General features: G+C 40.1%; 1 protein-coding gene across 1 annotated transcript; it reads left to right on the top strand.

Annotated features, from left to right (window-relative positions):
• Positions 1–21: 21 nt before the first annotated feature.
• On the top strand, positions 22–11,917 carry PSMA6 (proteasome 20S subunit alpha 6). Its single transcript, XM_074149003.1, has 7 exons — positions 22–209; positions 4,375–4,469; positions 5,201–5,282; positions 5,534–5,689; positions 7,618–7,796; positions 9,929–10,023; positions 11,715–11,917. Exons 1-7 carry the CDS (start codon positions 134–136, stop codon positions 11,770–11,772), a joined length of 741 nt encoding a protein of 246 aa, XP_074005104.1. The 5' UTR covers positions 22–133; the 3' UTR covers positions 11,773–11,917.
• Positions 11,918–12,367: the final 450 nt, after the last annotated feature.

Consider the following 12,367-nt stretch of genomic DNA (forward strand, 5'->3'; position numbering starts at 1 on the left):
GCGGGGGTGGAGCGTGACGCTGCGCGAGCGGCGCGTAACCCGGAAGTGCTCCGGCGGGAGGCCTGGCTGCGGTGGCGGTGGGGCCCTGCACGCTGTGAGCCCCTCGGCCGTGCCGCCCCTCCCCGCGCCCACCATGTCCCGAGGCTCCAGCGCCGGCTTCGACCGCCACATCACCATCTTCTCGCCCGAGGGCCGCCTCTACCAAGTCGGTGGGTGTCCGGCCTCGGGGGATGCTGCCGCCGAATTGCCCCGTCACGGGCCGGGCCTTCGCACGCTGCCGCCGCCGTTTCCCGCCGAGCGGGGCTGCAGCCGGCTCGGGAAACCTCCGCCGAGCCTGGCTCCCTCTGGGGAGGGGAGAAACGTGGCGTTTCCCGTGGCCGGGGAGTCTCGGTCCCCGCTCTGCCTGGTCCGTCGGTGCGCGGGGAGAAGCCCGGAGCAGCCGCGGTCCCGGCCGTGCGGGCGTGGAGGGGCTGGGAAAGGAATCCTGGTGTAGGATAAGGAAAGCTTAAAGCCGGGGTGGGCCCTCTCGAGTGTCCCTTGACACGGGGAGGCACCTCCTATGATTTCCCAGTGTCTGATTTCAGATGCTTGGAGACCAAACCGACAGCTATCCAGAAACTCTTTATTCCCCCTGAAGTGTTTCTTTCAGTTTATCGTGCTAGGTTTATGACCATTGTATTTTGGAATCTGAGAACTACAATAGCTGTTTGAAATGGGCCTTCAACTACCTCAAACCCTGCATGCCAGAGTAACATAGTCAGTTTTTAGAGGTAACCCACGCTCTCTTTTGTTACGCTTGAATGCTGTGTGTTCTGTACATCATGGCTGGTGAGAGAGCAGCAACCATCCTTCGTTTCCAGGTTTCTTTGAACATTCCACAATTAAGCTGCAGCCTAGCTTCATCATTTTCTGAATCTTTTGTTTATATTTTTACAGTGCATCACATTCTGCGGAATAGCCTCATGGTGCTCCTTCTGTGGAATACTCTGTAACAGCATAGTCAGCTTGCAGTCTGGCAGGACAGTTCATTGAGAGTGCTCCTGGAGGATCCTCACAACAGGGCTGGGTGAATTGTTTTGACAGCATCATCCTGATGCCGTCTTCCCCCAGAGCTTAGGGGTTCTTCCCTAGCTGCAGCGGCCCCAGCTGCACGTGCATCACACAGCATGTCCATATGTCCCTCTGTTCTCCAGGAAAGGAGGTTGCTGGGGCCAGATTGCATAAATTGTCCAAGGTAGTCAGTATTTTCTTTTGTGTTTGCCCTTGAGTTTTTCTCAGGAAGATGGCCATATGGAATAGGCTTCATGTGCAAGCAGCCCTGTCTTGAGCCCAGTCCTTTCTCCAAGGAGCAGCTAAGAAAGTGCCTGTGTGTAGTTGTCTATGCACAGGTAGAAAGTTACCTGTACTAGATACCTACATACGGCTGCTATCTTATACTTGGAGTGTGTATAAGGCTTGTATGCAACTTGTGTAGTAAGCCTTATACATATGGGTGGTAGGGACAGCACTTCCTCACGTGGGATGTCAGTGGTTCTGTGATGGAAGAGCCATGGGCTCTGACATTCTGTTGCCATTAGAACAGGCTGGTTGGTCTGCATCGCCTTTCTGGCTCTGTTGCAGCACTGCTTGTTGGGAATGCTTTCTGCGTCCTTTAGCAAAGAGGAAACCAAGCCTTGGTTTTCTACCTCCTGGGTATATTTGGCCTTTAGGTTAATGTGTGAGAAATGCGCAGTACCTCCATATCTTTTATCCATGTCTTAGAAGCAAGTACGTGCATGTGTGTTTGAGAGCCTCTGCATGCAGCCTGAAGCTGTCTTAAAGATATTTTGAGTACCTATATGCTAAGGGAAGAAAAATCTGTAAGTGTGTGTAGTTAACTTCAGGCAAGTATGAGCTCAGTCTGTCTGCAGCCAGGCTGATAACTCAGGCAGGGTGCCACATTAGTGTCTCTGTTGCCACAGCATGGGCAGAAAGCTCATGTTTGCTTGTGGTCAAATATCCGAGTCTAACTTCTTTCTTTCTTTCTTTTCGAATCCTGTATGTCCTTGTCCATGTGCTGGATTCAGATTAACTAGGTGCTATCAAGAGTGGGCATGGACACATGTTGCTTTAAGGCTGCCTCAAAACTCAAATTTTATCTGGAGGTTGGCAGTACCTGAACAGAGATTTCCAGCATAGTGATACTGGACTGAAATGCCTGTGCTTTGCCTCATGTCTGTCTTGTGCTTCCGAAGCTCAAAAAGCTCATATGCCTTTGAAGTGATCTCATTAGAAAAGTAACAGTTATTTCGTATGTTATTTCTTGATGCTGTGGTTAAAATCCCTCAGAGCATCAGTGTTGTCTTGTCAGCTATTAGTTCCAGTCATCAAAGGTGATGTTTTATCTGAGTGGAATTTTGGGAGGTAAAGAAAATTATTGTGGTTAAATTTCTGACTGTTGTGATGCATTCAGGGAACAGCAAGGGACTGGTGTTTTCAGAAAGAACATGTGCAGTACTACTGAAATACTTGCATAGCAGAAAATGGACTTGAAACACCACTAGCAATTTGGATTTGTTACACTCTAAGAGCCACTTCACTTTTTGGCTTGTCTCTTTGAAAACTGAGCAATGCAGATGGTAGTAGGAACAGGGCAAGAAGAGACGGCAGTTCAACAAGCCTTGTTGTCAGTACTTGTGAGCAAAAACAGTTTGTGAGGGCACCTATTCCTGCTCCCACCTAAGTGGGAGAACGGTTGAGGTTGAAAGGGACCTCTGTAGATCATCTCGTCCAACCCCAGGGGGCTCAAGCAGGGCCACCTAGAGCTGGTTGCCAAGGACCATGTCCACATGGGTTTTGAATATCCCAAGAATGGAGACTCCACAACCTCTCTGGGCAACCTGTGCTAGTGCTCGGTCACCCTCACAGAGAAAAAGTGTTGCCTGATATTCAGATGGACCCTCCTGTGTTTCAGGTTGTACGCGTTGCCTCTGGTCCTATCACCGGGCACCACTGAAAAGAGCCTGGCTCTGTCCATCTTCTTTACACCCTCCTTTCAGTTATTTGTACATGTAAATAAACAAATGTTGCAGAGTCCTGGCCTGGGGCTTCAAACATGACCAGTTTGCGGGCAGTGCTGGCTGACATCTCACTGGACTCTGTGCTTTGCTGTTGGCGAGCACTGATCATCCCAGGGAAGGCAAGCGAAGAGGTGAGCAGAGCTGTGCATCTAGCAGAGAGAAAGGGGCAGCATTCTTTATGGCGTGTTTGGGTAACCAGTAAATGCTCGGATGCCTGCGAGTAATAAATACGTTGCCGTAAATGCATGGCAATCAGCACTTCCACGGCACTGACTCAGCAGATTGAACAAGTCTTGCAATACCAGGATCTTGATGTTCATTCATTTTCAGATTATTCTTCTCCTGTTGTCCAGTCTCTTCCGTAGATTCAAATGCAGCTTTTAAAGACAGCTGAGTTTATTGCTCCCATTATTTCATAAGACAGTTTTAGCAATTTGCTGCACTGTTGGTTAGACAGCGTTTTCATTCTAAATTCCGTTTTCATTCACACAGCTAACAAAAAGATCATCTACATTTAATTATTGCCTGAAACTTGCCTCTCCTTACCAGATATTAGGGACTTCTGAATGTTTATCATATGTTGCTAGACAAACGATTTGTAAAGTTGCTCCTGAGGCCTTTCAAACCATTAATCAAAGGAAATTTACTTCATGGATCGTATGAAGTAAATTTTAATCCATTTTATTTATCCGAATAATGCTGTTTAGTTGGCATGTGCATAGGTTTCATTTTAAGAAGTGAATAAAAGCATTGCAGTGTTTGAATGTCGAGTCAGAAAATGTGATAGTAAGGTTAAAACCAATCTTCTGTGCCTGGTCCATCATTAGAGTTTTCATCTGTTATCAGTTAAAATTTTCATCAGTTAAAATCTGCAAAAGAAAATTACAGCCTTGTAATGGTGTTAATGCTTGAATTGCTAAACTTCTGCATGTTAAGAAGTCTTATGTAAGGATTTACAGTTCCTGTAGGTTAAGTTTGGACCATTTTGGTCAAGTGCAGAACAGCCTTTTTGTTTTAAGAGAAATTCTGTTGCTGTTAAGCATTTTAACTGAGCAAAACCGCAAATTATTAGAAATATTGAAAGGAAGGAGTGATAGTGGTTTTGTGAAGAGAGTCAATTACTTAATTCCCATCAGAAAGTTCTTGTGTGCATTGTACTAAAGACCTTAAAGACACAAAGTAGTGCACAAATACTAAAGTATTAAAAAGTCCTGAACTTGGTGATACTTCTGTGCTGGGGGGGAGGTGTGTTAGAGTTATTTGTACTAATATATCTCTAACGCTGTTTTTTATTAACTTCTACATATTTTTCTAGAATATGCTTTTAAGGCCATAAACCAGGGTGGACTGACATCTGTAGCTGTTCGTGGGAAAGATTCTGCAGTAATTGTAACACAGAAGAAAGTACCTGTAAGTAGTCTGGTTTTGAGGGGGAGGCTGGAAGGAGATGGGGGACTCTGCAACATTGCTATTGTATTTATTAACATTGATATATATTGCAACTTGAATTTAATGTTGTCTTAGAGTTCTGCTTATTGCACGTTCTAGCTCCATTTAGTGCTCAACTGTACGTTTCCTCACCAAGTACTGTAATACTGGTTTTCTCTGTAGCTGTTGAAGGGTTAAAGCTAAAATGTGGAGTTGGGCCTGTTGTACTCTGGCATGCGTACGTTACTCTGGCTTGTAAGGGAATCAGTTTCCTGATTTCTTTAAATCCTACTCAGAGAAAATATTCCACCAGTAGCACACAGAACAGAGTTTCATGGTGTTTCAGCGCAGTGGTGGTGTGTTGTTTACAAGGGGGGAAAGCCCTTGTGCTTGAAGGGCAGGATGCAATAAGGGCTCACGTATTTGTACATCTGCTGTCCAAGTTTCTTCAGAGGGAAAAGGACTTTGATATTGGTCAAGCTCTAGCTGTCAGCCTTTTCCAGATACTGACGATTTTATCTTCCTCATTCTTCTATTTCTTCCTTCACGAGCCTATAGTAATAAATAGTAGAGAGCCTGAAAGACAATTTTGAGCTGTTAGTTGGGTTTTTTTTTGGGGGGTGGCTCTTCTGTAAATACCAGAAAGTCCAGAGTGTCTTTTTCGTACTTGAAGGACAGTGTTTTCTATTAGTTTATTTCTATTTCCTCTTTAGGACAAGTTACTGGATTCCAACACAGTGACTCATTTATTCAGAATTACTGAAAATATTGGCTGTGTGATGACAGGAATGACAGGTATTTAATTCACCATCTTTATAACTATCTGAAGTATGTCAATTTTTTAATATAGTTCACCGGGTTTGTATCACATAAAACAAATAAGTGCTCTCGGAGATATGTTACACTTAGTCTGGTTTTGGAGAACTTGTCTAGTTCTAATATGTATATTTAAAGACAACTTAAAGTTGAGCCTGGAATTCTCAAGCAACGCGAGGAATAAACGTGAAACATGTTGAGTGAAATTAATACGAGCTCTTTCTGTCTAGCTGACAGCAGATCCCAGGTGCAGAGAGCCCGCTATGAGGCGGCTAACTGGAAGTACAAGTATGGCTATGACATCCCTGTGGATATGCTGTGTAAAAGGATTGCAGATATTTCTCAGGTCTATACGCAAAATGCTGAAATGAGGCCTCTTGGTTGCTGTAAGTACAGTGGATGGAATTAATCTTTTCTGTTTCTTGTCTAAGCTTGCAACTTCAAGTCTAAGAAAGTCTCGCCCATTTTCAAATTGTGCGAGATACGGATGTAACTGAAGGAGTAAGAGGGATGAGCAGCCAAATGAGAGAGCAGTGTTGGAGGTTTTGAATTGGAGTGACAATTGTACCATTGACTCAGCATTTGAATTGGAGTAAATGATATAGCCTCTTTAAAACGTGTGATATTATTTCACTATAGTTTTTGGAGCCTAGTCTGTTTGCACAGCACAGTGATGTCTGTGAATGGGAAATTATCTTTTTACCGGTGTCTCTGTCTGGGTAAATAATCACCATGAGACATACGGAGAGTGCAATTATGTTTGTGCAGATTTTGTGGCTCTTTTATCTAAGTAGCATGTATTAGGATAAAAATCTGCATAATATTTGCTCTTAACCATGATATATATGATGTCGAGAAGTGGTGCTTAAAGATATTTCACTTGCACACATTTCTACAGCAGTCCTGTTTTAGAATAGCAAATGCAGCTTAAATAAAAAAAAGATGTGTGTAAAGTTGTTTTTTGTAGATATTCCTGGTCATCTGTGTGTTCTGAGATTGGTTCTGACTTGTTTTTTCTCTTATATTTGGCTGTGAGCAAATTACAACCGTACTACTGGGCTGTCCGGGAACTGAGATAAAAGACAATGTTTCCTCAATTACTTTTTCATTAAACATTCTGTCTGTGTTTCTTTCTGTTTACTTGGGTTTTGGTTTTTTGTTTTTTTCTTTTAAGGAGAATAGTTTCAGAATTGATGAATCACTTCTCGTAATCATAGTAGGCACTAGCACTTCTCACTAAAGAAGTAACGTTCAGGGTTGCACCACAGTTTCCATGATGGGGCAATTTTCCTATGCTTGTAATGTTCAGGAATGATCGTTTCTTTCTTCCTTTGGCATTTCCCATGCCTTGATACTACTGGAAAGTGATGGTTGTTTTTTTTTTAATACATGAATAAAAATTTTTCTTAACTTTCCTTAACCTTTTTTTGAAAAGATGGTGGGAAATTTTTTCTGTTGTAGTAATAGCTGCTCAGAAGCTTATCAGCTATAACTATTAATTAAAAATTACGCAAGTGTAAAACAAGAATCATTTGAAACCTTGACCTTGTTCCGTTTTGGGTTTTTTGGCAAGTATTGCTTTTGAGTTATTTTTAATACGTGTATTGAGACTACACAACTGTATACAACTCTCTCTAGAAGTGTAGGTGAACACAGATGCATTTCAGTGATGTGAACCAGTTTGTCTTACTTGAAGTCTGTCCAACTTGAAAGTATTTAGTCAAATTATCTTCAAAGACTCAGTTTTATGTTCTGATATTTCCACATTTAATTTCAGATTATTTTTTTTCCTTTAAAGAAAAAAGGGATGAAGTACAGTGCTGTTCAGGATTACAGCTGAGAAATCTGAAGTTGATCTTTTAATATTTCCATTAATTTCAACGTACTTGTGGAGTTGTTTTGTGGTAAAAGGCATGTGTTAATACATCTATTGCTTACACTTTAAAAAAGTGTCATACAATACACAGGAAGTGAACTGTGGCTGGTTTAACTTTTGTATCGGGGTTAATAATTTTGGATTTCCTGACTTTGTGGTTCTCTACACACTGAGCATGGCAAAAACGTTTCTACGTTTAATGAGAGGCTTCTTTGGGAATTACAGAAATGTAGTTTACACTAAACTGAGTTGCACACCTGGTAATGAGATGCTGATGGCAAATTAGAGATAAAGAGGAAGTCACAGCTCTAGGTATTGGACTCATTCCTAAAAATGTACCGCTGTGCGGTTTTTCATAGGGTGTATTATTCAGTTCTTTAGTTAAATGAAATTGCTAAAATTGGGGAAAGAAATAAATTAACAAATTTTCTCTTCAAGGTATGATTTTGATTGGTATTGATGAAGAGCATGGCCCTCAGGTGTACAAGTGTGATCCGGCAGGTTACTATTGTGGATTCAAGGCCACAGCGGCAGGAGTTAAACAGACAGAGTCAACCAGTTTTCTTGAAAAGAAAGTAAAGAAGAAATTTGATTGGACATACGAACAAACAGTAGAGGTAGGCCAGCTGAAAGATTTGTTATAAAGTTATAAATGTAGTTGTTATAAAGATTTGTTAAGGTATTTTTAATGAATATGCTGTATGTAGGCTTGAGATACAGAGGAATGCAGTTAGACATTTCATGTTTTCTTACAGTTCTGTATTGCTGCCAGAGCAAGTATAGCTATTCTAACCAGAAAATATTTTGAAGGTGTTTTGCAAATGTTTAAATAGTCATCTAATCTGCTTTTTGTGCTTTACTATAGCTGAAGCAGAATCTATCATTGTAGCACTCCCACTATAGCTGGTGGTTGGTTACTGCGGTGCTTGGTTCTGGGATACCAGTACAATTTTCTTTTAGTGGCACTTAAAACGATCTTCATGTTAGAAAACATTTCAAACAGGACAGGGTAGTGCTTGTCTGTCGTGTATTAAATATAACACCAGTTGTTATGCCTGGTCAAGGCCTGTTGTAGAAAATGTATCCTACTTATAAAATAGGTCAATTAACTTATTTTATAAATTGTCTTTACTTTTTTCACTTACACTGTAGAGATCTGTCTAAACAGTCCACTTCCATGGCCTGCCTATTTCTCCTGCCAGGCCTTGTTCTTCTCTCATAATGTTATGTTTCCTGCATTCACAAGGTCAGCAGTTGAAATAAGGAATAATAACCGAAGCAACTGACTGCCCTGTAAGTAAACAGAGTATCGTATTGAGATCGCTGTGAATGCTATGCTGATTCAGACCTTCAGCTAAATTACTTCTGAAGTCTACGTTACTGTGAAAGTACCATTTAAATGGGAAGTTCTTGAGCATAAACTCATAAGTTTTATATGTATATCTTAGTAAGTACTGATTATTTAAAGAGAAGATCCTGAGAGGGTTAAATAAACATAGCATACTGAAATTGACCCTGAGAGATCCTTATTTATCCTGGCTAAATATTTTTCACATTAAATGTATTTTTCTATCACTGCTTGATTATACTGTGCATTTTTCTTAGTTGAGCGGTTGGAGGTAGGTGAAACAGTCTTGTCATACTCTTGTTTTTAATTCATAAAATTTCCATAGTATGGCAGAAGTACTTAATTGGTAATTAATCTGCCAGTCAAATCCTGGATGCACTTCGTCTTCATAAAAATGCTGAGATTGTGAATGCAGATCAGACACTGTTACTCTAAAAGTCGGTAGTGACAGGGAGAAGCAAGTCTGTCAAACAAAAACAAGAATCATGGTTTTGTAATGTTCTTCTAACACATGCACACACTATTATTTTTTTTTTTTTAAAGCTTGTGGTATGTTAGAGGTAATGCTCCAAAGATAAGAATTTTGTTTGGGGTTTTGGTTTTTGTTTTGTTTTTTACAACTTGGCAGTCTTCTGATAAGATATCTGTATAGTCTTACAGAATTATCTTCAATATGTTGGTAATACATTGATTCTGTCTGGTGTTCTACGCTTCTTAATGCATTATTGATCAGAGTTAAATGCCAGCATGTCAGAATAACTGATTTGATTAGCATTTAGCTACAGAGCTGTTTTATGGAACTTCTTTTTGCATCGAATCATCATTTTAGGAACACATGTTTAGCATTATTATGACCATACTTCAGGGTTTAGTATGAATGAGGTTGCAAAGAAAGCTTCTTAAAACGGGTGATGATTAGGGTGGAAAAAAGAGTTAAGCCATGATGAAATGCAGCCTTTAAAAACAGCCAACGTAATTTTAATTACCAGAAGAAAAGCCAAAATGGAAGCTATGCAAGTGGCGTGTGCTTTGAGTAATCTTGGACTGTAATGATGATGTCTGTCTTGTTTGCCACTAGTGAAGCATGTTCTGTCCTTGGGACCTGGGGTTTTAATCTTTGCATAGTAAAAGGTTTTGGTTTTCTTGTGGTTTTTTTTCTGCTACGAAAATGACATGTCCCTTGGTTTTTGGTAGATTGGGCTTTTTAGGGAGAGGACTAGAGAGGGACTGTATTCTGTAACAAGGGGAAACTATTTGAAACTTTTCAGCTGAGGTTTTGACGTGGAGGGAAATAACTGAAAACTAGAAGGAAGGGTAGTTGTTAATGCTATGTCTATTAAAAAAAAAAAAAGTGCCTTAGTGCTTCCTGTTTAATGATAGGGTTTTTTTGTCATGTTTCAGACAGCAATAACATGCCTGTCTACTGTACTATCCATTGATTTCAAACCTTCAGAAATAGAAGTTGGTGTAGTTACAGTGGAAGATCCTAAGTTCAGGTAAGTGATCAGTGTTGATAAAACTTGGTGTGTTTCGCTGGTTATGTGCAATTAGTTTTAACTTCTTATGTAATGGTAAATAGAGAAAAAGAGATAAATGTCACAAGTTGAAGTTTTGGAGGTTGGTTTATATTTTTTTTTTTACTTGTAACTCTTCAAAATGTGTAGGGGTAAAAGACATTGTTTTAAAAAATAATAATAACAGTTTTTAAATGTTTTACACAGTTAAGAGATCCAGTGTTGCCTTTTGTTTCTTAAAAGGGTATTGCTTTATATGATTAAAAAGTAGTTACATATGCTCTAGATGATTTTTTTTCATGCTTAAAAAGAATAAAAATTTTTCTTTGTGCTAGTATCTGGAGTCCACCTCCAAATCATAGTGGTGACAACTAATGCTGTAAAGTCTGTTTTATATTAGGGAAACTTTTGCAGATCCCTTAATTTTTTTGTAATCCTTTTCTAAATGGGATCTTCAAATTACACTTGCTCATCGTGTAATTGTAGCAGATTTTAACATCTCCAGTATATAGATAATAGGAGTATGAATTTGTATGATTCGAAACATTGTATTTAAATTTGACAATATGAAAAGATCCTGGATTTAAAAATTACTGCAGTGATTTGGAACTGGCTGAACTTTTACTTTCTGAGTACGCTGCATTCCCACCCATCATGAAAGCAAGACACCTGCAATTTCCTCCCTTGCCCATCATTGCCTGAATATGAGTGCAGTGCATTGCAAGGTTATGTGGTCAATCTTTCGAGACAACACCTGGAAATCTTCCTAGAGAGGGCTGTACCTCACATCAGATACAGTGACCTTGGCAGCCTTCTCCCAACACCATGTATAGCTGTGGAAGTACGCATGAAATGTGGGAGAATAAGTTTTAGAGCTGTTTTGTTAATGCAAAAGGACTCTCTGGATATATCTTACCTAAAGTTTAGTTAAGGCTGGCTTGCTGCAGAGGAGTTCAGTTATTTCTGCCTTAGTCTTTCATTGCTTTTTTTTTTTTTTTTTAAATGAAAAAAAAAGACAAGGACAGCTAGGTGGCAAAGAAGTCCTCTACTGCTTTAGTTTATCTGCTTGATAGGTGGGGTTTGGAGAGAGGCTTCAAACCTTTGGGCCCTACGGGTACAGTCTTCTGAGTGCTTCCTGATGTGTTTAAAGTTGGCATGGTGATGATGGGTGGTTTTGCATTTGATGGTGTGTGTTTAGGGCAGCAGAATAGCATAGCGTTTTGAGAAAGCATGCGGTAGTGCATTACCCCTTTTTTACTGCTGCTCAAGGATCAAGTACTTGCTTTCTGCCAAACTTCATTTACCAGTCTTGTGTCCTTTTCAGAAAGGATAGATAACAAGCAGAGGAAGAAGGCTATGAAAGCATATGTCCCCCTTGGAGTAATCATGCTAATTACCATACCCATGCTTCTCACTAGGTCCCAGCTTGCAAATGTATTACTCATGAGGAATTACCTGTTCTTTTTGTACCGTTTGTTGCCTCTTTAGAGCCTTGATTCTTCTGTTACTTTTCAAAAAGAATTGGAATGTTGGCTTGTGACCCTGGCGGCAGGGCTTTAAACGGCTGGAAGATGCATTGTGTAAAACTTATTTGTGTAGATATTAGGTTGCAATATTGCAGCTTAAGGGGAAGAATCACTTAAGCTATTTGAGATTTCTTTATGTTTTTTCAGGATCCTTACAGAAGCGGAGATTGATGTGCACCTTGTAGCTCTGGCAGAGAGAGACTAATTAGCATTCCCGTTCCGTTGTCCGTGCTTCTGGCCAGAATATTTGGTGAAAAGAAAACACTTATTAATGGCTTTAGATTATGGGTGGAAAACAATGTTCACTATATGATGTATTTTACTCTGTACAAATAAAACAGAGGTTTTTGAAATACTTGGTGTCTCCTTTTAATGTATTTTTTTTAACTTTCAGTTCTATGAAATTCTCATCAAAAAGCTTGATGACTTTGTTTCTGTGACAATTGCTTGCCTTTTAGTTGTCTTTTAAGAGAAAATTTATACTCTGCACCGTATTTTTGACCTGAGCTATTTGGCTCCTAGTTTTCTATCAGATTATGTGGGGGGTGTGCCTTGAGATAATTCTCACATTTACATGCGTTCTCTTCTTGCCCTGTTGTTGAATGGATTCTAGCATTACTGGTTTAACTGTGGGGAAATTAAGATCTTAATATTTGCTCAGGTTTGTATGAGGATTAGGACAAAAGTTGAAGGAAAAAACTTGCGCTGTGATTTGCAGTGCATTCCTTTAGACTGATTTATTTGTAGTGCAGGTAGTGAATTTAGCAGACATCTGCTATAATTAAACAGCTCTGAAGCTA

The sequence above is a fragment of the Numenius arquata genome, chromosome 6 (genome assembly GCF_964106895.1).
Source record: "Numenius arquata chromosome 6, bNumArq3.hap1.1, whole genome shotgun sequence".
Lineage (NCBI taxonomy): Eukaryota > Metazoa > Chordata > Aves > Charadriiformes > Scolopacidae > Numenius > Numenius arquata.